The sequence below is a fragment of the Camelus ferus genome, chromosome 11, assembly GCF_009834535.1.
Source record: "Camelus ferus isolate YT-003-E chromosome 11, BCGSAC_Cfer_1.0, whole genome shotgun sequence".
In the NCBI taxonomy this organism is placed as follows: domain Eukaryota; kingdom Metazoa; phylum Chordata; class Mammalia; order Artiodactyla; family Camelidae; genus Camelus; species Camelus ferus.
In genome coordinates this window covers 29,853,352-29,879,343 of record NC_045706.1, presented here as the reverse complement: position 1 = coordinate 29,879,343, position 25,992 = coordinate 29,853,352, and the positions used below count along the sequence as shown (strand labels likewise).

At 32.6% G+C, this 25,992-nt stretch overlaps 1 protein-coding gene across 1 annotated transcript in view; it reads left to right on the top strand.

Moving 5' to 3' along the window:
* Nucleotides 1–25,303, top strand: part of HELLS (helicase, lymphoid specific) — a 37,923-nt gene extending 12,620 nt beyond the window's left edge. The window contains exons 7-22 of the mRNA XM_006174377.3: nt 1,018–1,059; nt 3,666–3,890; nt 4,242–4,424; nt 5,022–5,165; nt 7,417–7,613; nt 9,672–9,768; nt 11,101–11,262; nt 12,484–12,623; nt 12,711–12,849; nt 14,068–14,151; nt 14,235–14,354; nt 15,732–15,848; nt 16,165–16,324; nt 18,692–18,788; nt 18,873–18,949; nt 23,468–25,303. Coding sequence (XP_006174439.1) covers nt 1,018–1,059; nt 3,666–3,890; nt 4,242–4,424; nt 5,022–5,165; nt 7,417–7,613; nt 9,672–9,768; nt 11,101–11,262; nt 12,484–12,623; nt 12,711–12,849; nt 14,068–14,151; nt 14,235–14,354; nt 15,732–15,848; nt 16,165–16,324; nt 18,692–18,788; nt 18,873–18,949; nt 23,468–23,562 — 2,079 coding nt within the window. The 3' untranslated portion in view covers nt 23,563–25,303. The remainder of the gene's footprint in view (nt 1–1,017; nt 1,060–3,665; nt 3,891–4,241; nt 4,425–5,021; nt 5,166–7,416; nt 7,614–9,671; nt 9,769–11,100; nt 11,263–12,483; nt 12,624–12,710; nt 12,850–14,067; nt 14,152–14,234; nt 14,355–15,731; nt 15,849–16,164; nt 16,325–18,691; nt 18,789–18,872; nt 18,950–23,467) is intronic.
* The last annotated feature ends 689 nt before the right edge of the window (nt 25,304–25,992 follow it).

Sequence of the window (25,992 nt, the reverse complement as noted above, 5' to 3'; positions counted from 1 at the left end):
ATAAAATACCTTCAACCTTAGAATATGAATGTCTATACTTATATACTTTACATGTACATATGAAACATTATACTGTATATATTTATGTGGCTGTCAGCCACTTATACATCTTGTCATTCATCTGTGTATCTCAAATTTGAGATACGTTTAAAGTTTCTTGAATGTATCAACTATTTCATACCCCTTGTCCTCTGCACATGCTGTTCTTTCTGCTTGAAATGTCCCCTACCTAACTTTGTCTTTAATGATTATGCCCTGATTATAACTTTTCCAGATAATTTGATGTCATATAATACTCTCCTAAGTTACCAGGGACACTCATATATTGCTTGTCTCCTTTCCCTTAGCATTTAGTAAGTAATTGAGAATCAGAACACTTTTATTCTGTGTTTTTAATGTGTTTGCAATTCTGAGCAAGACGCAAAGACAAACTCAGATGTCTCTCCAGAGGCCTAAAGTGGGCTGAAGTTGGGACTAATATTTGGGAGTAAATCCTTGAATAACGGGAGTAACCACAACTTGACTCTAGAACTTTTTCTGTAAACGTTTTTTTACTTTGAGTAGTTTTGTGGATAACTAACCAACCCTGAACTTTGCAGCCATAGACAAACTGAACAAAAGAGCCTGACTTTGTTCTAAATTAAACTTTATTTAGTTATTTATATAAATAGGTTGCCAGCTGGAGTTGGTCCACAGGCTATAGTTTGCTAACCTCTGTACTGGAGGACTGTGTGAATTTGGATTTATTCAGATAAACTTCAATTTTAAAAAAACTGGAAAATACAGGAGTAAATATCCCAATTTTTAAGTGCTGCTAATGTATTTAGATTTTCATAGACACTGTAGGCTTAATTTTGTCTGAGGTCCACCAGTTTTATTCCTTTATATTTTAATTACCTTGAGAGCCTTATTCCCATTTCCTAGCATGAAATCAGAACAAGAGTAAGTGTTTGTTGAATAGATAAATGAGTGAACTACATACATTGTTACTTTGTTTTTGTTTTCTCAATGATCTAGGAAATTTTATCTGTGGCTAAGAAAAGTAAAAAGGAGAATGAGGTAAGAGATTTATAATAGATATTAAATTTAGGAATCATAATTTGCTTCCCTGATCATTAGGCTCTTTTCTTTTAATCACCAGTGTACATTTTTTTCTCACTAGTTATCCTGTATCTTAGCTTTAAAAAAATATACCCATTTGCTTTTTTATCTTAACGTGCTTCTTTCTTATATATCATGTTCTACTGCATGTTCTTAATGTGTGAATATTAATTTATGGGTCTTTGGGATCTAGCAATTATGCAAGTAACTGTAACCATATGGATATATACACTCCACATATATATATTCCATAGTATGTGGAAACCCTGGGGAGTACTTCAATCTTGTTCCTGGCCTTAAAAGATTTTCTTTGGCTCTGTTTGGGAAGGCTTGATCAAGACTTGGTATTCCCCTGCCAGCCCCATTTTATGTAGAGAGGTTTCTTGTTATCTGAGTATTATCCAAGACTCTACAATTATAAGATTTATTCTTTATTCAGTATAAGGTTTATGATGCAGTTATAACCCAGCCATGTTAAATGTAAATAAGATTAAGCATATTTTAATAAATAATTTAGTTGCATTTTTAAAGATAAAATCCAATCTACTACCACAATTTACTGTGGAATTGACCATGTTGTAAAATAAACAATAAATAAACATACTGATCTTGTGTTCATTCTGATGAATTTTGACAAATATATGTATACATCTGTGTGACCACCATCCAAATCAATTTTTCATTATGGTATAAGGATCCTTTGTATCCCTTTCCAGTCACTTCTTCACCCCAAACTAAAAGGTAACTGCTTTTTTGACTTCTACCACAGACTGGTTTTGCCTGATTATTTTTCTTAAACTTCCATCATAATCTAGTTTTCTTTCTTTCTTTCTTTCTTTCTTTCTTTCTTTCTTTCTTTCTTTCTTTCTTTCTTAGGTACCTAGGTTTATTTATTTACTTATTTTTTTTAAGTGGAGCTAGTGGGGATTGAACCTAGGACCTTGTGCATGCTAGGCAGGCACTCTACCACTGAGCTATCTCCTCCCCCTCACAATCTAGTTTTCATACAAATGAAGTATAAATATGTATTCTCTTATTTCGTGCTACTTTCCAGTCAGCATTGTTGATAATCATTTATGTTATTAAGTTTATTACTAGTTGGTTTCTTTTTATTACTGAGTAGTATTCCATTGAATATTGTAATTTCTTTATCCATTCTCTTCGTGGGCATTTGGATTATTTCCAGTTTGTGACAATGAATGAAGTTGTTAGGATAATTTGTGTAAAAGATCTTTATGTGGATGTGTTTTCATATTTCATATTTTCATGTTTGGATATACCTGGGAATAGAATTGCTGGGTCATATGGTAAATGTAGTTAAACTACTTTATAAGAAAGTTCAAATCTTTTTAAAAAGTGAACACACCATTTTACTCTGACAGTGTATAAAGGTTTCAGTTCATATTATTGCCAGCATTTCATGTTGTTAGTCTTTTTAATTTTAGCCATAATATGTAATACGAAATGAATCCTGTGTGGTTTTATTTTGTATTTTCTTAAATACTAATGTAGAGTTTGTTTTCATGTTTGTAATGGCTATTTGTATGTTTTGTAAAGTTTCTGTTCATAATTTTGCCCAGTTATTGGGTTGTCTTTTTGTTGATATATGAGTTCTTTAATCTTATCAGTGTCAGATCTGTGTACTGTATTTTCTTTCAGTTTGTGTCTTGCCTACTCATTTTCTTAATGGTATCTTTTAATAAGCAGAAAATTTTAAATTTTGTAATTGCCCAATTTAGTACTTTTTCTTTTGGTGGTTGGTGCTTTTTTGTCTTTTATAGATATCTGTCCATCTCAAGGTTATCAAGATATTCTGTTTTCTTCTAAAAACTTTATGGTTCAGGGTTTGATGTTTAGGTATATGATTTCATCACAAATTTTATGTATGGAATGGTAAAACTCAAGTTTCATATTTTTCCAGTTGAATATTCAGTTGTGGCATCATTTATAAGACCTATCATTTATAAGACTTCCCTTTGAACTGACTTAATCCTTGTTTTCACATTCTTAAAATGGAATTGTGGATATAGCTAACCAGTAAAATCTGTCATTGGTCATAAGTTGGTGCTTTGTCAACAAACATAAACTGACACTCTTATGTTTGATGTAGTGAGTTTTTAAACTATATTTACTTTGCCCCTTTCTCTGTAGTCAAAGTAATTACTTAGGTGAAAAATGTTTTTATGTTCCTTGAAAATAATTTTTTTTTTAATAGCATTATCTGTTACCTTTGCTATGGGTGAAGGAAATTATTAAGAAGACAGTTTTTTCTTGGGTAAATTCCTGGGTAAATTTGAAACGGATGTACATTTGTAAAGGTCATTTCAGAAGTGTGCACCTATTATTTGTAAGAGTTATTTTCAGAAAAAAAATTTTTTTCAGTGGCTTTGCATTTGTTGGGGAATGGAAGTAACTTTGGGGTTTTAGTCAACATAATGGTTTTTTTTCTTATTACTCAGTGATTATAGGATTGAACAATATGATTAGTAGTTACATTTTCTGTTTAACGGAGGGTGGTAGCATTATTACATATTAAACTTCTAATTAAACTTTTTTCTTTACAGAATGAAAGCTCCTCTTCTAATCTCTGTGTAGAAGATCTTCAGAAAAACAAGGATTCAAATAGCATAATTAAAGATAGATTATCTCAAACGGTTAGGCAAAATACTAAATTCTTTTTTGACCCAGTTCGGAAATGTAATGGACAGCCAGTACCCTTTCAGCAACCAAAACACTTCACGGGAGGAGTGATGCGATGGTACCAAGTGGAAGGCATGGAATGGCTCAGGGTAATGAATCCCCAATTTTAAATAAGACATTGGTTCACTTCTATATAATAACCTATTAGTATAACACAACTTGAGTTATTCCTTTCATGTTTCACTATTATATATAAAAGAAACATCTCTGTGTAAATATTTATTTTCTGATTTATTTCCCCAGAGTAAATTTTCAGAAGTGAAAAATTATGTTATTCAAGGCTACCAACATTTTTATGGCTTTGATAACCGACTTCCCATGTTAATATAACTTAAACTGTGACTATATCAGTCTCATCATAAGTAAAAGAAGAAAGAATCTTGCTAATTTGACAGGTGTTTATATTAACATTTAAATACAGTGTATATTATTTTGTCCAGATGCTTTGGGAAAATGGAATTAATGGCATTTTAGCAGATGAAATGGGATTGGGAAAGACAGTTCAGTGCATTGCTACAATTGCACTGATGATTCAGAGAGGAGTACCTGGACCATTCCTCGTCTGTGGCCCTTTATCTACACTTCCTAACTGGATGGCTGAATTCCAAAGATTTACACCAGAAGTAAGAAGTTTCCTTTTGTTAAATATATTATCATTATAAATTTTTGTTTTGTTACCTGAATTACAGATTTCTTACTATAATTATATTGATTTCTGTTTAAGCACTGAATCTTATATGACTTACCTTTCAATCTCAGCAATACCTACTTTTATATAGAAGAATGGGTGTCAGTAATCTTGGACATCTTGCCAAGAATATCCCTGGATGACTTTTATTTAGTGCATTGAAAAATTTGATTTACCTGAGACAGACCTAGGCAGAATTTATTTTTTAATTCTGTTCATCCTTATAATGGTGTTTTCCTTCCATATATATGTGTTTTAGCCACATCCTTGCCTTATGAGAAATACATATTCCAGAAATAACTTTGCCATCTTCCTTACCTATACTTAATTTGTTTTTATGACTTTTTTATTCTCCCATAGTAGCCCAGTAATTTATTAGAATTGATTGACTCATTTTGTTATAGAAAAATGGGACTAATCTTGGGTTAAATTATATTTTTTCTCTCAAAAATGATTAATTTTATATTTTCCAAATCGTTGTTATTTACATTTTTCTCTAAAGTTTGTTACAAATTAACATAAAACCTTTTAGATTCCTACTATGTTATATCATGGGGCCCAGCAAGAACGTCGAAAACTGGTAAAGCATATTCACAAACGGAAAGGGACTCTGCAGATTCATCCTGTTGTGATCACTTCATTTGAAATAGCCATGAGAGACCGAAATGCATTACAGGTACAAATGGTCTTCATTTGATTCTTTGTAATCCGTAAATCACATTTTTTTTAATTCATAACTCTTTCTAACCATCCAGTAGCATTTGTTGAATTTTTTTTTCAGGTGGAAGCAATAGATTGTATTGTGCATATTCTTTTAGAAACTGGAGGTTTATATTAACAGATTGAGATGAAGATTGTAGTCTCTAACAAGAAAATTAAAGCCTTTGGCACTGTCTATAGCCATAACACCATTTTAAATGTGTTAGAATCAGCCAAACATAGACTTAATCTGTGAATGTATTACAGATAATCTCTGACTTATTCTTTTCATGTATAGAACTTACTTATCTGTTTAATTTTAATTGATAGAATATATGAAGAAGTTATGTTTTTGCTATCTTATGAATCTACTAGGATGTAACATTCCCATATCTGTTTTTTGTATTATAACTACTTATTTATTAGTGCCCAAATTACAATGCAGTTGGAAAACTGACCTCTCATTGCCTCTATCAGTTTAGTTTTTGGTGTTTTGAACTTCTTCCTCACTGCTTCACCTACTTCACATACAGTTTTTTACTGCTTTATTTTTCTCTCTGACCCATACAGTTGAATGTTGAACAACATGGGTTGGGGTGTCAACCTTATGTACAGTTTAAAATCTGCATATATTTTATAGCTGCCCCTCCATATCCACAATTTCCAGATCTATGGATTCAACTTGTGAATCATGTTGTACGATAGGTAGTTTTCACTGTTGAAAAAAATTTGCACGTAAGTGGACGCATACAGTTCAAACCTTGTGTTAAGAGGCAGCTGTACATCAAATTTTACTTGTGTGGTGGTAGAATTTTGGAATATGATTTGCAGTTATTTCTTCACAGTAAAGTAATAGATACTACTTGTAGAAAAAAGTAGCTTACAGAAATACTTAAAAGTATTTGTAATTCTACCTGAGAATAACTATTGTTAGCATATAGGTATAATGTATGCATAGGGTAAGACTTTACCTTGTTTATTAAAACACCTGTTTTCTACTAAATAATAAAACATGAAGACCTTTCTAATATTTTGCTTTCCATCCCCAGCCCATATTGAAACAAACTTTTTTGTCAGTTACATTTATAAGTGGCTAGAATTTCTGTAATGTTCCCTTTCACTGAGCTTATATTATTTCAAGGATCCTAGCTTTAGGGGTTGATGGCATTTGGGGTGCAGGATTCCTATTCCTGAATGGGAGAAGTATCTGAGTCCATTTACTATTTCATTTTTCAAATTCCTTATTGTTGTTCCATTGGATCTTCTCTTTTGCCTATTCATTTATGAAAGATGTTTTTTATTTTGTTTGTTTTTTTAATGTAGATGTCCTATTGGGAGAAATTACTCAAGCTGTTTGATTCGTTTGCCGTATTATCTGAAAAAGAAGTTCCAAGTTTTTTTTAATTAAAGAAGTCATAACATTATTTTAAAATTTTCTCTTTTCCATTCAGCTGTGAATATATAACATAAAATGTAAAAGATGGCCCCTTTTCATACTCTTCCCCCAATTTGCCAATCCTATTATCCAAGGATACCTTCTCTTTCCAGTTTGGTATTTATATTCCCCAGAAATAGTGTATATTTCTCTTTTTTTACACTATAAGCTAGATCAACTTTAAGCTTGCCTGATCGAAATAAAAGAGAGATTAAAATGAGAAGTTAAAACAATTTTCATGGCAGTAAATGGATGGCTCTCTTCAAAAATGTAAATTATTAAAATTAGCTCCAGAAGAAAGGGAAACCTAAACAACCAATAACTATGTAAGAAGTTGAAAACACCATCAGATTAAAGAGTGTCAGTCTCAGATGGGGCCTCAAGAGTGAAAACTCTAATGCTATTTAATGTTTCAGAATATATAGAACTATATTAGTATTTCAGTTATTTTTTAGGACTCTAGGATAACACTAATACTTGACAAAGCATTAGAAAGGAGAATTACAAACTGCTTTGATTAAAGAATGTGAATGGTGAAATCTTAAATACATAAGACTGGGTAGACTTTAATTATTAGTTTAGGGCGAAGTGAGGTCTATTTCAAGAACATAAGTACATATTAATTTTAGGAAATTAGTTTATTCTTTTAGTAGATCAGAGGAAAACATCATCTCAATAGGTGCAGAAATACCATTTGATAAAAATGAACATACATTCCTAGTAAAGAGATTTTATTTTTAGGAAAAATTGTGGGAGCATCATATAAAAATATTTCCATGAATTCCTTTTCTAGCATTGCTATTGGAAATACTTAATAGTAGATGAAGGACACAGGATTAAGAACATGAAGTGCCGTCTGATCAGGGAGTTGAAACGATTCAATGCGGATAACAAACTTCTTTTGACTGGTACTCCTTTACAAAACAATTTATCAGAGCTTTGGTCATTGCTAAACTTTTTGTTGCCAGATGTCTTTGATGACTTGAAAAGGTGAGTAAGCCAGTTATTTAATTATTTTCTGTGGTTTTCCAACCTTCTCAAAATCTGCTCATAGTTAAAATTAATTTCTTCTAGGTACCTGGATTAAAATGATAGCTTTTGGCAACTTTGTGGTATATATTATATGTTCTGTTCTTTTTATTTTTCTTTTTTCCAGTTTTATTGAAAAAGAATTGACATATATAAACTGTATAAATTTAAGGTGTACAGCATGATTGATTTACATATATTGTGAAGTGATTACTATAGTATGTTTTGTTAAATCTATCTCAAATAGATGCAATAAAAAGAAAAAACTTACCTTCTTGTGGTGAGAACACTTAGGATCTACTCTTTTAACAACCCTCCTATATATCATAAGCAGTGTTAACTATAGTCATCATGTTGTACATTACATCCCTAGTGTTTATTATCTTGTAATTGGAAGTTTGTACCTTTTAACCACCTCCCAATTCCCCTTGCCTGTATATGTTCTAGTCCTGACACAAATTATTAAAGGAGATAAAGGAAAGATTATTACAAGTTCTTATTTGTGTTGATTAAAGAAAAACCGTTGAATGCTACCTTCAAATATTTTTATGTGGCTCTTTAACTTTGTGAAACAGTTTCAGTTGGAATTTTCTCATTTTATTCCCACAAACAAGAGATAAAAGATGTTGAATGTATCCCGTCTCAAACATAAGAAAACCCAGTGTAAAGTTATTAAAAATATAACTAGTTAATGTCAGAGTCAAAAATACAACCAGGGTCTCCCAGTATCACCCTGATGCTTTTTATTCTAGAAACTGTTTGAATCTTAGCTTATATCATAAAAACCAAAATAGAAAAATAGTTTTTGAAAATTATTAGTATGCTCAGAATGGAAGAGTAAATAATCTTACCAGAAATTAAAACTAATTATGACAGAAATATCAGAATCAGGAGGGCAAAATAATTGCTTATACTTAATTTGGCATCAGTGACAGAAGAAAGTTAATTTTATATAGGAAAATATCTTTTTAAACTGTTTTATTTTGAAAATGTTTTCTACCTCTGGTCACCAAAGTTAGCCCAAGCCAGACTGTTTTAGGGAATATTTATTGAAAGACAAGATTTCCAGGTCCTGTGCATTTCTGCTGAGTTAGAACACTGAGGTAGAAGCTGAGAATCTGAATTTATAAAATGTGCCTCAGGTGATCAGAGTTTGGGAATATCTGGTCTAACTACCTCATTAATGTTACTAGTATTTTTCCCAATTGAATTTCTGGCAATAAAGTGTTACTTATTATAGACTGTAAGACATGCTTGTATTTAATCACTCATTTTAATAGGTGTGGGGTTTTGTTGTTGTTTTTTACATTGTGAAGAACTAAGGATATTAACAGATATCATTATTGGGTTACTTATATGTTGAATTTTAAAAACGTTGATTGTAGTGGGTCATATTTTTACCTAAAGAGAGAGATCATATGGCCTTGGCTTTCACAGTTTTCATTTCTATAACTTCAGTAAAATGTTTCATAGAATATGTACCTTAAGATGTAAGGTCGATCTGGCTGTGAAATCTGTCACCCCATTGATTGGTAGGGTTGATTCAGCTGATGTGGCTGGCTAGTTGGGTATCCCTTTCCTCCCATGGTACATGTGCATCTTTCCTGAAGCTTCACACTTGGTGTAAGAGGGTGATCTTTCCTAATAGAGGAGGACCCTTCTTCAGTTTAGGGTATACAAGAAGCAGCACTCCCCTGTTAGAACCTCCAGATAAGCTCTCAAGGGTCCATTTGTAGGAGAACCTAGGTTGGTTAAGCTTCCAAGATTCCAGACAGGTCCAGATGAGGTGCTGCAGGTGGCAGTCTGCCCTTAAAAAAGAAAAAATATACCTTAATGTTTATTTGCTGTTCATTCTACTTTAAGATAATGTATTTATGAATCAGGAAAAATGTTCCCTTTAAGAAAATAATCTGCTTCATAATATACAGGTTAATATACAGTTAAAAATGCAAAACATGTCATGTCATTATAACTGACTTACGTGATAGGTTAACTTGTAATACTTTTTTTCTCTTACAGCTTTGAATCTTGGTTTGATATCACTAGTCTTTCTGAAACTGCTGAAGATATTATTGCTAAAGAAAGAGAACAGAATGTACTGCACATGCTGCACCAGGTTTTAACATTTTTCTTATTCTGCTTAGTATAGACTCATAAATAAAAAAGGAACCCTGGAGATTACCTGTTCAACCCATTGTAGGAGATTTTTAAAAATGAGCCGCCCCCTCCAATTTAAATTATTCCCTTGCCTTTTACCCACCCCCAGAGGTCAAATGGCTTTACAGCAGAACTAAAGTGCTTTTCAAAATTTTGACCTTTTCGTGTATACTTATTTTACGACTAATGGTTACTGACATGTTTGTTAGCCAAAAATGAAAATAAGTGTTTTTTTTATGCAATGTTTGCCAGTAGTGGTTACATAACTTACTTATTTGTATGATCCAGTCTGCTGTTTCCTGCAATCTCCATCCATCCCATCTATCTTTACTTTAAACATAATCTTTCAAAGGTCTCCTAGTTTCATATGTAGGCCTGAAAGCCTCAATTGTGCTTTGACAGTTTTATTCAGAAGCTTTGTTAATTTTTTTGACTTTGAAGTTTACACACATTTATGATAAAAATGTGAAACAGTACAGAAATCAAAGTAAAAATAATATTCCAAATCATATTTCTCCAAATCATTTGTATTTTTTACCTGACAATTGCCTGTAGGTATATTTGTTTCTGGGCTGCTGTGTATAGATACTTTTTTTTTTAACTATTGATAATGCTCTTTCCCTGGTAAACTAAAGTCTCTCTATGCTTGACTCTACCTGTGGGCTATTTAATTACAGAGCCCTGTAAATGAACTTTTTCTGTGTATAAATTCATGACTAATTTATATTTAAAGATATGGCTATATAGGATATAAAATGATTTTAAAGAAGTTTGTTTTAAAGACCTAAGTAGTTTAATAATGGTATAATTATCTATTGCTTCTATGTTGTTTTATAAATGTGGAAATCTCGTCATCACATAGCTAATGAAGGAGAGTAATTTTAAGTCTGAAGTTTTAGAACTTAAACAAAGAAACTTTCCTGTCTACATTTCTGGGTTGATCAATTCGTTGGTTTGCTACTAGTCCAAAACTTCACTCTTAAAAACTAGGCTATAACTATCCCTAAGAAGTAGAGATAACACCTTCTTTCTGCTTTTTAAGTATTGATGTTATATCAGAGTTTTTGAAAAATTAATAAGTTGTGAAACAGTATGGATAAATGTTGTGAAAATTTATCATGTGGTGGTCTGGTCTGGGAAAATTTCAAGGAGATATTTTATATGACCTTTTGAGAATAGTTCTATATAGGAAGAAAAGGGGAAAAAGGGGTAAAAAGGTATGTGGGGAGCATATTCCTTGAAAATATAGGAACGTTTACTATTTACATGTTTATTCATGTTTAAATTTTAGATTTTAACACCTTTCTTATTGAGAAGACTGAAATCTGATGTTGCTCTTGAAGTTCCTCCTAAACGAGAAGTAGTTGTTTATGCACCACTTGCAAAGAAACAGGAGATCTTTTATACAGCCATTGTGAACCGTACAATTGCAAACATGTTTGGATCCAGTGAGGTAGACTGTGGATTTGAAATAAACCATAACTAACAGTGGGTGTAGAAAATTTCATGGTTGATATTGGTCTTACATAGGCTCATCAACTGTTTTCATGACCTGTTGAGAATTTCTAACTGGAGGGTAAGGCATAAGGCCAGTAGCAAAAATTATCTTAGTAATTCTGTGGTCTTAACTAAAATTCCAGTGATGGTTCATATATTAGTTGCTTTATAATCATCTGGAATACTGTCTGGATATGGACTTAGAAATACATTTGAACAAGCACACAGTATACTGAGGATTTGACAAGTAAGCAGTCTTTGCAAATGCACATCCCCTTACGGGAGGTTACTGGTAGCCAAAAAGTTTAATAAAATACTCTATTTGAAAGAAATATCTTTTTTAGTCACACACCATATTATAAGACATTGAATTAGAATGTGATTATCTTATAATCAAAGACTAGGAGACCCTTATATTTTGTTCAGATGTCCAGATTTTTTACTGTTTGCCATGGACTTTTCTATTTCTTTTCAAAATATTTATGGTTAGGCATTTCTGTTTTGTATAACCACTAGACTGTTACCCTGTTTCATTTTAATTAAAGGGAAAATCTGCCTTTTTAGTAATTAGAAATTTAAATTAGTTGCCTATTATGAGGGATTTCATTGCAATATTATACCAATCCAAAGAAACACCCTCTGTAATGCAGATATATATGAAGCCTTATTTCAGCTGTAAGCCATTAAGTTCGTTTATATAAGTTCAAAACAGTTTTATCCATCTTTAATTTTTTCCACTGAGATATGAATATGAGATATGAATGCATTAACTCAGATTCTAGATACTGTCATTAGTATTAAAACAAATTTCACTTGAAAACATTTGCATTTGGCCATAGTTTATGGAGTTTTGATTTTGTACCTTTGGAAATTACTAAACTTGATGTAAGACAAAATTATTTTTTTTCTTTTATCTTAAAACATTTTGTACATAAAAATATTATATCCCACTTTATTTATAGAACTCAAGGTATAGCTTTTTGAATAGACTTTTTTAATTTGTTCTATTTTAGGTGGGGAGGAGGTAGCTCCAGTGGTAGAGCACATGCTTAGCATGCACAAGGTCCTGGGTTCAATCCCCAGTATCTCTTCTAAATGTAAATAAATAAACATAATTACTTCCCCACCCCAATAATAATAACAACAACAACAATAATAATAATTTGTTTTGTATTAGAAAGAAACAGTTGAGCTAAGTCCCACCGGACGACCAAAACGGCGAACTCGAAAGTCAATAAATTACAGCGAAATAGATGATTTCCCTAATGAACTGGAAAAATTGATCAGTCAAATACAGCCAGAGGTAGACCGAGAAAGGTGTGAGTTTAAAAATAAATTTAAGTATCTTTTAAATTGTGATATTTTTCATATTTCTCATATTCATGCATTATATGTTTTGGGCAGAGCTGTTGTGGAAACAAATATCCCTATAGAATCTGAAGTTAATCTGAAACTGCAGAACATAATGATGCTCCTTCGTAAATGCTGTAATCATCCATATTTGATTGAGTACCCTATAGACCCAGTCACGCAAGAGTTTAAGGTGAATACCATTTAAGAACATACTGTTTTGATTTCTGTAACTTTTTTGTTGGGTGAAAGTGAATTATTACTTATACTAAATATTGTGCTCTTATATGAAGATTATAATCCTTCTAGTAGGCAGAGACAGTCTTCCCCCAAATTCAGAGAACTTTATGAGTGTTAGAATGAAGAGTGTTTTATACATATAAGCTTACTAACATTTTTATTTATATATTTTATGTGAACAGCTAAGAATCCTCCTAAACTTAGACTGATACTGGCAATTGATATCCACTCTGTGTTTTACCTGCTGAGTATTTTAGAGACAGTTGTTACCTTTTCATTATTCCTTTTAGTTAGCATTCAACTTGTCTAAGTCAGTCTGGCTACCCACTGCTTAAATCCCAACAAATAGCCACAGAAGAGAACAAAAAGTTGATGCTGAGTTGTGGGCTTTGAGATCAAGTGAATTAAATTGCTTTCTTAGGTAGCTGAATGGAAAAATAGCATATATACCTGTGACCCAAATCCTGTCAAGATACAGAACATTACTATCAGCTCAGAAAGTTCCCTCATTTTGGGCCAGACAATTGTTCAGGAGGTGCTGTCTTGTGGACTGTAGGCCATTTATCAGCATTCCTGGCCTCTAGCCAAAGGTGCCAAAAGTATCTCCCTCCCCCAGTTGTATGAACCTAAAATGTCTCTCAGTCACTGCCAGATACAATCTAGGGGTGAAGGACAAAATTGCCCCATTTGAGAACCACAACTTAAATGCTTTTCATTCAAGTAAGGAAGATGATAATCTCTAACAAGGTAATTGATACTCACCAGATCATCTTTGATACTTAACATTGCTTATAAGCTCCTATTTGAATTCTAGCAGTAATTTTCATATACATTTGGTTGAAAGTATACTCAGATATAAAGAATAAACCTCAACATTAAGTTTGAACTTAATGTTACACAGTTTTTGGGAGAGGGGTGAGGAGGATAGATCAAGTCTACACTTAAACTGAATTTTGTTTTTTGTGAAATCATTGGTTTTAAATTCTAGAGTATGTCTTTCCTTGAGAACTGTCTTTTGATAGGAAAGATCAAATAACAAGGTCAATTTAAAATTTTTTTTAAGTTTTGTAAGGACTTGTCAATGAAAATTAAACTGTTCACATGGTTTTTATTTTGACAAAAACAGATTATTAGTAATTGCGACTTTTTTTTCTTTCTTTGCACACTTAAGATTGATGAAGAACTGGTAACAAATTCTGGGAAATTCTTAATTTTGGATCGAATGCTACCAGAACTAAAAACCAGAGGTCACAAGGTGTGGTACTTTTGGTTTGATTTTTGGTTATTTAATTATTCTTTATTAATCAATACAGATACTAAGATATATTTAAATTTCAGGTGCTGCTTTTTTCACAAATGACAAGAATGTTGGACATTTTGATGGATTATTGTCACTTTAGAAATTTCAACTTCAGCAGGCTTGATGGATCCATGTCTTATTCAGAGAGAGAGAAAAATGTAAGACTATTTATGTCATGAATACTGAATACTTTTTATAACTCCTGTCCTGATTTCAGAAGTAATGTTCAAAATAGACCTATAATTTAATAAGGTGTCAAAGACCAAAAACCCTATAGCAGGATCAAAAACAAGCATTTTGATTGTGTACTAATAAGTTATAATGTTTCTCAAATTATATATTCTAGCACAACCTTACTTAATAATATTCTCCTTAACCACCACTGTAAGATTATAGAGATAACAGGAGATTTTTTTCTCCTGACCTTTCTGGCTCTTCCCTCCACCCCAACATTTTACTACGAAAATTCCAAATATATAATAGGCAAAAGAATTTTATAGTAACCACCTGTAAATCCACATAGTACCTGCCATTAAATTTTTACTATTCATTTTTTTAATCACATACCCATGATATAGCATCAATCCATTACTGTATCCATTCAACATTCCATCCTCTTGGTGCATCTCAGAATAAATTACAGATGATACTTCTTTCTGATTATTTTATATTTGTCTTTCGGGGATACATTTTACATCTGTTGAAGGGAATAAAGTATTTATTTGCTGTATGCATATATACCTGTGACCCAAATCCTATCAAGATACAGAACATTACTATCAGCTCAGAAAGTTCCCTCATACCCCTTCCCAAGTCAACTCACCTATCCTGCCTACCCCATCTCCTAGGCAACTCCCTTTTTTTTTTTTTTTTTTGTCACCATTATTTGAGGGAGGATGGCCTAGAATATTTTTTCTTGTAATATTTGATATTCTCTCTTAAACTTCCCTTGTGATATTTGGGGGTTTGGTTTTGTTTTTAACAAAGATCTTAAAATAGGTGCTTGGAAAATAAATGAAGTTAACATGTGCAGATGTTTTGTTAGTTAATGTAATTGTTTTATAGATCTTAATGATTGTTTTATTGAGGGTCAGTAATGTAGGCATAGAGCTTCTGTGTGACTGGCCCGAGCCTACTCAGTCTCTGGCCCCTCTGAAGGTCAAATTGATACAGTGCATCCTGGGGCCTCTGGTGTATCAACACAACAACCTGGGAAATCAGCATGATTATAATTTTTTTGTTTCATGGGAGGTGAATCTTTGATTATTTAATCTTTCCACCTAATTAGCCTTTTTCAACTTCCTGGCTTCTGGGATTTTCAGTACTTATTTATCCCAATTCAAAAGTTCTGTGGATGCTGAAGAACTAATACTCAGTTTGAAGAATGTTGACTTATATCCCTTGGCACACTACTGCCCTCCCCCTTCCTTTCCTGGTAAACGCATAGCTGCTTAGTATGTAGCACTATATCCACATTCCAAGGCAGGAGTAGTTTCTTTCTTAATCCCTGTGTTTTACTTCCTCTTTGTTTTTAGATGCACAACTTCAACACAGATCCAGATGTGTTTATCTTTTTAGTGAGCACACGAGCTGGTGGCCTGGGCATTAATTTGACTGCAGCAGATACTGTTATCATTTATGATAGTGATTGGGTAAGTTGGAAGTGTAGCAATATACCAATACGTTTCTATTCTAAATTTTTAATCATTTCATTGTATACTTAGCAGTTTCATTTATCTATTTTGAAAAGGGATCTACTTTAAGATGAGAATCATTTCTTTGTCAAGTGTCCGGTGTGTAAAACTTCAACATACTTCATCATTGAAGTCACTCTAGAAATCTAAATTGAGTTAAGGCACTGTTTAAAAGATTCTGATTGGATCATGCATGTTGATTTTACCTACATGGTATGAGTTTAAATAATTTTAACCTTAAACTATTAAATGTTGTTTCTTTTTAACTTTTAAGAATCCCCAGTCTGATCTTCAGGCCCAGGACAGATGTCATAGAATTGGTCAGACAAAGCCAGTTGTTGTATATCGTCTTGTCACAGCAAATACTATTGATCAGAAAATTGTGGAAAGAGCAGCTGCTAAAAGAAAACTGGAAAAGTTGATCATCCACAAAAGTAAATGACAGTTCGTAGTACTTTTTTTGTTCCAGTTGTATATTGTGTGTTGTGATTTTTGGTACTGTTTCTTTATAAGAGAAATTAGTGCAGGATTTAAATAGGCAGTGGGGAATTTGGAGCTGTGAAGACTTAAGCTGAGTGAGTGTGATCATGGACATAAAAGAAAAATTAGTGAGTGCCTAGAATGAGGAGCAGTGGGGCAGAGAAAAATATCAAGTATACTTTTAAAGTGCCCTTTCCTAAACTCTGGCATGAGGATTTGACATGTACTGACTGCTTGTTTTTCCCATTTAAAAAAACCCTTTAAAAAAAAATTGTAGTTGGTTTACAGTATTAGTTTCAAATGTACAATATAGTGGTTCACAATTTTTATAGATTATACTACACTTAAAGTTACTGAAAAATAATGGCTATATTTCCTTGTGCTGTAAATATATCATTGCAGCTTATTTATTTTATACATTGTAATTTATATCTCTTAATCCTCCACCCCTGCCTTGCCCCTTCCCCCTTCTAATCTAAGAACACGGGGGATCTTCCCATTCCTTTGTATTATCTTCAGTTTATTTCATCAGCATTTTACAGTTTTCAGAGTACAGATCTTTCACCTCCTTGGTGAGGCTTAGCCCTAGGTATTTCATTCTTGATGCAGTTTTAAACAGGATTGTTTTTACTTCCACTTTCTGATAGTTCATTATTAGCTTACAGAAACAACAGGTTTCTGTATATTAATCTTGTATCCTGAAACTTTGCTGAATTCATTTATTAGTTCTAACAGTGGAGACTTCATAGTTTCTTCTTGATAGTTTCATGTCATCTGCAAACAGTGACAGTTATACGTCTTACCTTCCAATTTGGATACCTTTTCTTTTTCTTACCTAATTGCTGTGTCGGGGATTTCAATACTGTGTAAAACAGAAGCAGTGAGAGTAGGCATCCTTGTCTTATTCCTGATTTTCAAGGAAAAGCTTTCAGCTTTTCACTATTGAGTATGTTACTCTTCATGTTTATTCTTGGTAAGAGATTTGCCTACCAAAATGCTTTAAGAAAACTTTTAAGCCTCTTCTTGCAAGGTCAATGTATTAAGTATTAAATTATTAAAATAGTGCTATAATAAAACCTATTTATTGCATTGAATCCACTATTTCAAAAAATATTTGACTCCAGTATGCCATTTTCATAGTTTAAATCATAGTATATTAAAGATAGTATTTTTAATCTAGAAAAGATTCTGAGGAATAGGGTAAGCGAAGTGGGTGAGGCAATGGCATTTTATGTTCTGTTCTGTAAGATTTGGAGTTCTACTTTTATTCATTGAAGTTCTTTTTTATCTAAAGATAAAACTACCTTAAAGTTGAAAATCACTTTATGCAAGTTTTGAAGCATATAGAAATCATAATAATTTTGAAAAACACTACCAATTTATTTTATGCTACTTTTCTACTTGGAAATACTTTTCTCCAGTGTATCTGATTTGGGTGAAATAATGGATTAGGTTTTAGACATCTTTAATTTGGTTTGATGGAGCATTCAGACTATAGTTGGAATTTCTGTTAGAGGAAGAAGGAACTTGATCTTAATAAGATTTTATTTTCCCGTTGTAGTTTCAGTAATTTGAAAGATTAATTTCAGAGAATAATTTGAAAGGAATTTTTCAAATGCTGACAATGTATTATTGAGGCATAATATACATACAATAAAATTCCCAGCTAAGTGTACAGCTTGATTCCTATAACAAATGTATATAGTCATGTAATTATCATCCAAATTAAGGTAATGAACGTTTCCATCATCCAAGAAAGTTTTCTCATGCATTCTTTTCAGTCATTTCCTAGGCTCCTTTACCCCTCCCCAGAAGGCAACCATCATTCTGCTTTTGTCACAGATTAGTATTTTCTTTACCTCTATACTGAGATTCATTTGTATGTATGTATTCTTTTTTGCCTCGCTACTTATTAATATTTTGAGATTCATCTATGTTGTGTTAGAAGTTTGTAATTTTTAAAAAATATTGCTGAATAGTTCATCTCTTCTGTGTTGATGTTTGAATTGTTTCCAGATTTTGGTTCTTATAAATAACCTCCTCTTGTACAAGTATTGGTAGATATATGTATTTATTTGTTCTTGGTCTTGGGGGTGGGAAGGGTATATGTTTACCCATAGAAAACTGCCAGACTTTTTCCCAGGTGGACATAGCATTTTACACTCCCACCAGCAAAGTATGAGAATTGCAGTTGCTTTTCTTCCTTAACAACATTTGGTTTGTCCTTTTAAAAGTCAGGCATTCTGCTTGGTTTATAATGTATTGTATTTGGTTTTAAAAGCAATTTTGAGTATTTTTAATTTCTTGAAAATTTTTTCTAGATCATTTCAAAGGTGGTCAATCTGGATTAAATCAGTCTAAGAACTTTTTAGACCCTAAGGAATTAATGGAATTATTAAAATCTAGAGATTATGAAAGGTAAGATTTTTTTTATTATTTTAAAAATATATAATTCAAAGTTTTGATTCATCATTTGGATTTAAATATTTTGTTTTCTTATAGGGAAGTAAAAGGATCAAGGGAGAAAGTCATTAGCGATAAAGACCTGGAGTTGTTATTAGATCGAAGTGATCTCATTGGTAATTATCTTTTATGCTTTTACTTATTTATTATTTTTATGGGAACTTTGAAACATAAGTAGAGAGAATAGTATTGTGTACCCCTGTATAAGTCATTCAGCCATAATAGTTCACAACATTTAGCCAATTTTGCTTCATTGCCACTCTTTCTTCAGAATATTAAATTCCTGACATTTTACCCATAACCACTTTCTTAGGCTTTGTTTAATGAGAACATATTTTTAAACATAACCACTCTGTCATTATTACATTTAAGAGAGTTGGCATTAATAAACCCCAATGTTTATAACAACACTATTTACAATAGCCAAGACATGGAAGTAACCTAAATGTCCATTGACAGGTGACTGGATAAAGAAGTTGTGCTACACACACACACACACACACACACACACACACACACACACACACGAGTGGAATACTACTCAGCAATAAAAAATAAAAAATGCTATTTGCAGCAATGTGGATGGACCTGGAGATTGTCATACTAAGTGAAGTAAGCCAGAAAGAGAAAGAAAACCATGTATCACTTATATGTGGAATCTTTAAAAAAAAAAAAAAATGACAGAAATGAACTTATTTACAAAACAGAAACAGACTCTCAGACATAGAAAACAAACTTATGGTTACTACCCAGAGAAAAGGAGGTAGGAAGGGATAAATTGGGAGTTCAGGATTTGCAGATACCAACTACTATATATAAAACAGGTAACAAGGTTCTACTGTATAGCACAGGGAATTATATTCAATATCTTGTAGTAACCTATAATGAAAAAGAATATGAGAAGGAATATATGTATGACTGAAACATTCTGCTGTACACCAGAAATTGATAAAATATTGTAAACCGACTATACTTCAGTTAAAAAAAAAAAAAAAAAAGAAACCTTAGTATTATCTAATACCCAATTCACATCCAGATTTCCCCAGTTCTCTCAAATCTTTTTACAGTTTGAGTTGGTATGCAGATTTCATTGTTTGTTACAGCTGTTTTCTTCTATAACACCCTCTTCTCTTTTGTTTTTCCATGCCATTGATTTCCTGGAAAAAATGGGTTATTTGTTCTATAAAAAGACTTCCATTCTGGAACTGGCTGATTCTCTCCACCACTCCTTTCTTGTATTATCCTTTGACTTGTTCCTCTATTTACTTATTTTCTGTAAAGTGGTAAATAGCTGTGAAAATAGCTCTTTTGGCTTAATTAGATCCAGGTTCCATATTTTGGGAATATCAGCGCTTTGTTCTTACATTTTAAATCATACCAGGAGATGCATCATATCTGGGTTTCTTATTTTTAGTTAAAGTTGATCAGCTGATTCAGGCTGATCTTAATTTATAAAGTTTCCTGTCTATCTTTTATTTAACCTGATGGTTTTAGCATTCATTGATTATAGTTTTTGAACCATTACATTTTTGAGCATTGCAAAGTGGTGATTTTTCTTCTGTCATTTCTTTATTAGCTTTAATCAGTCTATTATATTTCTCCCATCTCAACTCTTTGGTTACTCTGAGATACAGTCTATACAGATGAGGCAGGATAAATTGCTTCTTCTGTGTATCAGTTGTAAGAATAATGAGTTGATGCTTACAGTGGTGAATTAATTTGAATACAAATAAAATAAATACTTAAAACTCATCATTTCCTAATTTTATAACATATTATGGGTATCTACGCTCTTGATTATTTATGTGTCTTGTATCTATGGGTGGAAATAAATAATGGTGTGCTTCTGTGCATCTTTTTCCAACTACATTCAGCAGTGTTATGTTGGTGACTTGGTATTGGTGATGGTAGGAATCCTAAATACCATGGGAATAGGGAAAAAAACTGTAAACTAGGGCCCTTTTTGAGGGGCAGGGAGCCGATTGTTAGGCTACCAGCACACTATTGGGTAATGTCATGATGTCTTCAACTTAGTTAAATAGCTCTTTAAAATTGTGTTCTCTGTCTTATCATTGAGTTGAAAAAATTCTTTATATGTTCTAGATACAAATCCTTTATCAATACGTGTTTTGCAAATATTTTCTCCCAGTCTGTGGCTTATCTTTGCCCTTCCTTAATTAGTGTCTTTTAAAGAGCAAAAGAAGAGTTTGATGAAGTTCCATTTATCTTTTTGTTATTACTTATGATCTTGGTGTCATATCTAAATAATCTTTGCTTAACAAGGTTGTGATGTTTAAGTGTTTTATAATCTTAGATTTGAGTTAATTTTTGTGTAGGGTATGAGGTAAAGGTTTATTCATTTTTTTGCATGTTGTCCAAAATTTATTGAAAAGATTGTTCTTTCCCTTATGAACTGCCTTGGCACCTTTGTTTAAAATCAGCTGATCATAAATATAAGGGTTTACTTCGTACTCTTGAGTTCTGTCCTGTTCCTGTTGGCTGTTTGTTACTCCTATGCCAGTACCACGCTGCTTTGATTATTGTAGCTTTATGGTTGAGTTTTGAAATTGTGAGGAGTGACGACTCCAATTTTGTTCTTTTTCAAGTTGGCTTTAGCTGTTCTGGGTTTTAATTTTCATATAGTTCAGGAAAAAATAAGAGATGAAGATAAAGCATTATCTCCAAATTTTAAATAAATTATCAAATAAAAATCAGCACTATAGAAGTTGCGGAAGGATAGTGTAACATCTGAAAATATTAATTCACGTTAACTGAATAAAGGAGAACTAGATACTGAAAATCCACTTGATAATCACCCTCATAATTCTTAAATTTGACATAGAGAATGTTCTTAACCTGACAGTACATTCATTTAGTAAATTACTACTAAAATCAAGAGCAGTCGAGGGTAACAGCTCTCACTCCATTGAACAGTGTACAACACAATACAATGTACAAGGAGGGCCTAACTAATGCTGTAAGACTGCAAAAATAGGCATAATAATTAGTTTCATTATTACTGCTTTTGCAGGTAGTATAACTGTCTCCATTGAAAGTCAAAGGGAATCTAAAAGTTAGAATAGAATTCAAGAAATTTGCTATAACTTAGTAGAATGTGTATTCGTAATAGTTGTAAGTATTTCCCAAATTAACTTACATTGATCTTCTAATTAAAATTCCATTATGACTTTTTAAAGAAATCTGACAGGCTTTTTGAAAACTTTATATGGAATGGTAAAAGGCCAAGTGCCAAAACAACTTTGAAGAAACATAAAATATTCTGTATCAGGTATTAAGATGTCATTAAAAAGTCATAAAAATTAAGACTGTTTAATTAGCATATGATAAATTGACTAATGGTATCGCAAATCTATAAAGTCACCCAAACTTCCATGGAAAATCAATGACAGAAATGTCATTTCACACCAGAGGGGAAATTCCTATTATTCAGTATATATATATAGGCATACCTAGAAGATGCTGCAGGCTTAGTTCCAGACCACTGCAATAAAGGCAGTCATAAATTTTTGGTTTTTCACTGCTTATAAAAGTTATACAGTATTCTGTAGTCTCTTTAAAATAGCATTGTCTAAAAAAGTGTACACACTTTAACTTAAAAATACTTCACTACTAAAAAATGCTAACTATATTTGAGCCTTCAGCAAGTTGTAATCTTTTTTGCCAGTCGAGGTTTAGACTTGCCCGTCGGGTTGCGACAAACTTCAATTTGTAAAAAATGTAATATTCACAAAGTATAATAAAACATGGTATGCTGGACAGTTTGTATCAACATACCATAAAGAATAAATTCTAGATAAATTAATCTAGGTAGTCAGAATCTAAATATTAAAAGCAGAAGTTTTAACTTAAAAAGTAGGAATATGTATGGCTTTAGGATAGGAAAAGAATTCTTAAACAGGATATAGAACTCAAAAACTAAATGAATAAATTGATAGATTTTATTAAAGACTTCTGTAAAAGCAAACAATACCATAAACAGATAAGAGACAAACCACAAATATCTGTAGCACACAGGAAATGTTTGTCATATATAAATAAATATCAACAAGAAAACTGGACAGCCTAAAAGCAGGTGATTACCGGAAGAGAAACAGCCAGTGAACATAAAAAGATGCTTCAAATTCCCTAGAAATCAGAGAATGCAAATTAAAACCATCATGATTTCATTCCAATAGCTATCATATTGACAAAAATATAAAAGACTGCATATCAGCTGTGGAAGTACATAAAGATAAATTTTCATGGTGTCTTGCCTCCCTTTTAAACTAACCATGGTTGGACTTAAAAAAAAATGTCTCTTGAATACATAATTCAAATTGGTGTTCTGTTTATTGCTCTGTATCTGTATATGTTGAGCAGCAGTGATTCTGATGAGCAAGCTGATGTTTGGGTTTGTTTATTTCCTGGAGGCCAGTTCTAGTTGTAATAAGAGGAGTGTACTTCCAGTTGTTAATGACTGAGGGAGAAAGCAGCCCATATTTCTGCAGATCTTAAAATTTTGGACAGATGACTCACTTGTCATAAAAATATTCTGGACATCTCTTTTAAGATTTCTTTTTAAGTTCCTTTTTGAAAAAAAAAAAGAAATACTTGTTTATATATTTTTCTCTTAGATCAAATGAATGCCTCGGGACCAGTTAAAGAGAAGATGGGGATTTTCAAGATACTAGAGAATTCTGAAGATTCCAGTCCTGAATGTTTGTTTTAAATTGGAGAGGAAGAATGTCTTCAAAGTTCTTGTTTACATCTAGTGATTTACCTGCATTGGTGTTAAAAGCCAGATTTTTCACTCTACTTTTTTGATTATATCAGTTTACACAACATAACTTGTACCATTGCATACTTTTCTGAAAGAACAAAGACATACTCATAGAAAGTTTAGATTTTTCAGTTGATTTTTCAGACTTCGTAGTACTCTTGGGTACAGGCTGATGTGTTCTTAACCACTGTCAGATTTATACAGTCTTCCTGTGGAAGTTTAATGTCTTTCCCCCACCCCTCTTTTAGCAGTTACAGTTCATGGGTTTTTGGTACTTCATTTATGGAGTAGGCTTTTGATGGGGGAAAGATTGGGATTATACTTTCTTTTGTTTAAATAAGATATGGTTTGATTTAGGGTCTATTTCTATAAAAGTTTGCCAGATAAATGTTTATTATAAGATGATCTCAAATTATTTTTTTCAGAAAATAATGGCTCAGGTGAAATAATAGCAGAAGTCTTGACGGGCACTGCGGTTCAACATTATTATGGTGACTCAGCTTCATTCATTAGTACTATACACATATGCCATAAGATTTCAGCTGCACATTGGGTTAATGTAGAGAAGGCTCTGGGAGAAATTGTAGGTTCTTGACAAAAGACCAAAAGTTGGAAGTGGCCGTGTATCATGAAAAATAAGAGAGAAGAGACCCCGAGAATTTATAGCAGGAAGGGGTAAAAATAAGACTTAGGAATATAAGCAATCAACATCCATATTAGAGGAGCTTAAAGGCCAGAATGGGAACAATTTAGACCCCGTGTGTATGAGATTAAGGAAGAGAAATACTGAATGATCCCTGAACCATACGTACATTTTTGTGTAAGTTGTTTATCTCATAGGAAAATGTTATTCTTGCCACCATGTATGTTCAAATGTAGATCAGATTCTCTCTGCCTTAGTGTAATGGAACCTGGGAATCAGAATAAAAACTTTTTTGAGAGAATAATCAGCAAAAGGAAAGAACAGGCTACAGCGTGGGTATTTTTTTTAAGTGGAAGTGTTCATCAGGCACACAGTCATGCCGAAGAATCAGTGACCTTAGTTGGTTGCTTGGTACTCATACTGTTTTCCTACTCTGTTCTCTCATATTTGGCTCAAATGATTATTTCATGGATTTATCTCTGTCCTCACATTTCTAATACTTCTCCCTCTCACCTTGCTCCCTGTCTACACTGAAAATAAAAACGATCAGAAAAGAACTCAGAGTTGCAACCACCAGCATCTGTGCCCATCCATCCTCCTTCCCTGTTAGTATGAATGTAGTCTGTCCCAGTTAGAGCCAACAGAAATGCCTTTTTTTTTTTTATAGTAAACTCCTTGAAAAGTTGTCTCTATTAACTATTGAATTGTTTCTCTTCAGTTTTTTTCCTGAACCCATTCCAATCATTTGTATCCCTGTCACTCCACTGGAACTGTTCTTACCAAGGTCCCCAGTGACCTCTGCAACTTCACTTACTTGGCCTTTCAGCAGCATTTCATACAGTTTAATTTCCACTAAACAATTTCTTTAGTTTGCTGGATTTTTCCACAAACAGGTTTGTCTGGTTTCCCTTCCTACTTCTCTTTCTCAGTCTCCTTTGCTATTTCTTAGTCTTGGACCCCTAAACATTATGTTCAAACTAGGGCTTCGGGCTCCCTTGATGTCTTACCTTGTTGCTTTAAATACCAGCTATCTATTAAATTAAATACCAACTATGTGGTGATGACTCAGATTTGCATTTCCAGCCAGAATCTCTCCTGGACTCACTTCCAGCTGCCTACTTGACATTTTTAATTGGTTGCCTGATAACAAACTGTCCCAAATCTGAATTTAATGAACTTGTTCTCCAGCCTCTTGAGACTGATACCACTCGTGCATTTATTTTTCAGCTTCTAAAGTCTTGTGTTGTCATCTCTTGTGCTCTCCTGTGCTTCGTATGTGTGTGTTCTTTTGCTTGGGAGTTTAATGACTCATCCTTTTATTGTTACTTTAGTTTCCAGATTTTAGTTTAAGGAACACAGGGGAACAGATATATTCATTCCATAATATTGAAACAAATGCTCCCTGCTTCATCTTTGTAAAAAGGTTTTCTCTAACCAGAACTTGTCTTCCATCACTTCAAATTGCCGTGGGAAATAACTTCATTAACTTTATTTGCTCAGTGAGTCATTCTGTATTACTAGGCAATTCTTAATATGTTGAGAGGTATAGTGAAAGTGGTACTTGAACATTTCCAGGCAAATACGTTTAATGGAATCTTTCACTAATATCTTAGCAATTGTATATGGTTCTTTAGTCTTAGAAGTTTGAAGTAATACTTTATGAAAAGCACTAATATTTATATTTAAAACATTAAATAAGTGCTTCTAGTTTAAATTCTATATTTCAAAGGGTGTAT